A 2,398-nucleotide genomic window follows, 5' to 3' on the forward strand; every position below is an offset into this window, starting at 1 on the left:
CAACCTCCAACTCCTGGGCTCAAGCGAGTCTCCTGCCTCAGCCTCCCAAGTAGCTGGGACTACAGGTGCCTGCCACAATACCCAGCTGTTTTTTGGTTGCAGCCGTCACTGTTTAGGTGGCCCAGGCTGGATTCAAACCTACCAGCCCAGGTGTATATGGCTGGCACCTTAGCCACCTGAGCCACAGGCGCTGAGCCAGGATCAGGATTTTCTAAGACACCTGTCTTGGGGGACAATAGGAGTATCAAGTGTAATGTATGAGTGTATTCTGGTGAAATCCCCTTTGGGCAATGTTACACCTGCCTGTAATTGTATTATAAAACTGGACTTTATATGCTTAATGCTTCTATAGAAAATAACCTCAAATATTGTAGCTACATGTGCTATGTAATTCTCACAGGACACTGCATTTTCTGTAACTTGTTTACAGATTTGAAATCAAAACCATCAAGGCTCCTTGGCTTTCTCTCAGCAGATTATAATAGATAAACAGCTTTCACAGTGATTACTTCATAAAAGGCTCTCTGGAGTGGGCTCCATCCCACACAGATGCAAAGGAATTCAGCTTTGCAAAGCTTTTTAACTGGTAATCGCATACCAGGCCCCAGGGAGGAGCTGCTGGCTGATTTCCTTTAAGGACCAAAGGCAATAGCCTGTAGTGCAGGTGTCCTCAAACTATAGCCCGCCTAGGACATTTATCCGGACAGCCAGGTTTTTTGCCGCCACTGCCTGTCCTGCTGAGCAGCCAACTCGTCCCAGGGCCTGCAGTCCAGCCCTCCAACAGTCTGAGGGACAGTGAACTGGCCCCGTTTAAAAAGTTTGAGGACCCCTGCTGTACTGTATTACAAGTGCAGATTCACAGCCCTGATGGCCTGACCACATCCCTGCTTGGCCCCTGAGAGCTGTGTGACCACAAGGGCCGTACCTAGTGTCAGCTTCTTCATCTCCAAATGAGGTGTTAAAAATAACATTGGAGTCAAGTCTAGGTCAGTGCCTGGTACAAGACTAACAGCTCTATCATTAGCTGTTACTATTTTAACCAGTAGGGTCCACGGCAGGTGGACCAGAACCCTGAGGAGGGAACCTCCCCCCCCAACCACCCTGTTCAGCATCTATACCTTCCTGGTTTCCTGCTCCACAAGGTTCTGCATCTCTTCTGTCCAGCCTAGAAGCTCCACCAGCCTTTCCACGCTGTGAACCACATCCCCTAGCTGGGCCACATCCCTGCTGCGAGGACGCCAAGCCAAGGGCCCCACCAAATCCCGGTTGATGAGCAGTCGGGGCACTGAGCTCCGCACAGCCTCTGATAAGCTGGCAAAAGGCTCCACCTGTAAAATGGCCCAAACGTGAAAGACACAGTGTGGACTCCAACAGCCCCCTGGGACATTCACACCACAGCCATTGAGGCCTTGAGGGCCAGCAGACTGACGATCCAAGGAAAACTAACATCCATCTCATTTCTCCAATCCAGTTCCTGCCACTTGGCCTGCAGGCCCTTTCCTCCTCCTCAGCCTTCTTCTCTTCTAGACTTGAGCTGCTTCCCACACATCCTGCCTTCTCCCTGTCCTCCAATTCCAAGGCTCATCAGGGCTCCATCCTTCCTACCTCTTCTCTGCCTGTCCACCCTGCCATGCTGTCTCCAGCAGGCCACAGGTAGAAAACAGCAGTCATCCCTCTGGCTACCCTGTTGGTGATGACACCACTGCTTCTGTCTGGCACCCAGAGGAGCCAGTGCCTCCAAGGGTCCCAACACCCACAGCTGAGCTATTGTCTCACCCTTCCCTCTTTACCATACTCTGGAGAGTATGGTACCAGACTCTGGAGAGGCCTCCCTCACCTGGTACCTTTAGGCTTCTTCCAGCTCTTAAATGAAAGTTTATTTTAAAAGTAACAAGGTAAAAAGAAGGTAGATGGTATTGAGACTGACTCATTTTCTGGGGGGAAAAAAGCTCAATTCCTGCCTTTCATTGAAAAAATTTCAAATAGATTAAAGATTTAAATGTAAACAAAACAGCTGGGTGCAGTGGTTCATGCCTGTAATCCCAGCACTCTGGGAGGGCAAGGAGGGAGAATTGCTTGAGCTCAGGAGTTTTAGACCAGCCTGAGCAAGATCAAGACCCTGTCTTTAAAAAATAATTTAAAAATAAATAAATGTGAATAAAACAGTTATTAGAGAAGTTACGGTTTATAACTTAAGAGTAGGGAAGAACTTTTTAGGCATGATAGCTGAAGTCTAATAAGAATGGAAAATGTGGCTCGGCGCCTGTGGCTAAGGCGTCAGTCACATACACCTAAGGTGGCAGGTTCGAATCCAGGTTGGACCCGCCAAACAACAATGACGGCTGCAACCAAAAAATGGCCAGGCGTTGTGGCAGGCGCCTGTGGTCCCAGCTACTTG

General features: G+C 49.2%; 1 protein-coding gene across 3 annotated transcripts in view; it reads right to left on the reverse strand.

Annotated features, from left to right (window-relative positions):
• Positions 1-2,398, reverse strand: part of SIRT3 (sirtuin 3) — a 40,575-nt gene that overhangs the window by 2,805 nt on the left and 35,372 nt on the right. For all 3 annotated transcript variants that reach the window (XM_023508605.1, XM_012813338.2, XM_023508606.1), the window contains one exon: positions 1,119-1,328. In XM_023508605.1, coding sequence (XP_023364373.1) covers positions 1,119-1,328 — 210 coding nt within the window. The remainder of the gene's footprint in view (positions 1-1,118; positions 1,329-2,398) is intronic.

This window comes from Otolemur garnettii, unplaced genomic scaffold (assembly GCF_000181295.1).
Source record: "Otolemur garnettii isolate 467f Iridium unplaced genomic scaffold, OtoGar3 scaffold00260, whole genome shotgun sequence".
In the NCBI taxonomy this organism is placed as follows: domain Eukaryota; kingdom Metazoa; phylum Chordata; class Mammalia; order Primates; family Galagidae; genus Otolemur; species Otolemur garnettii.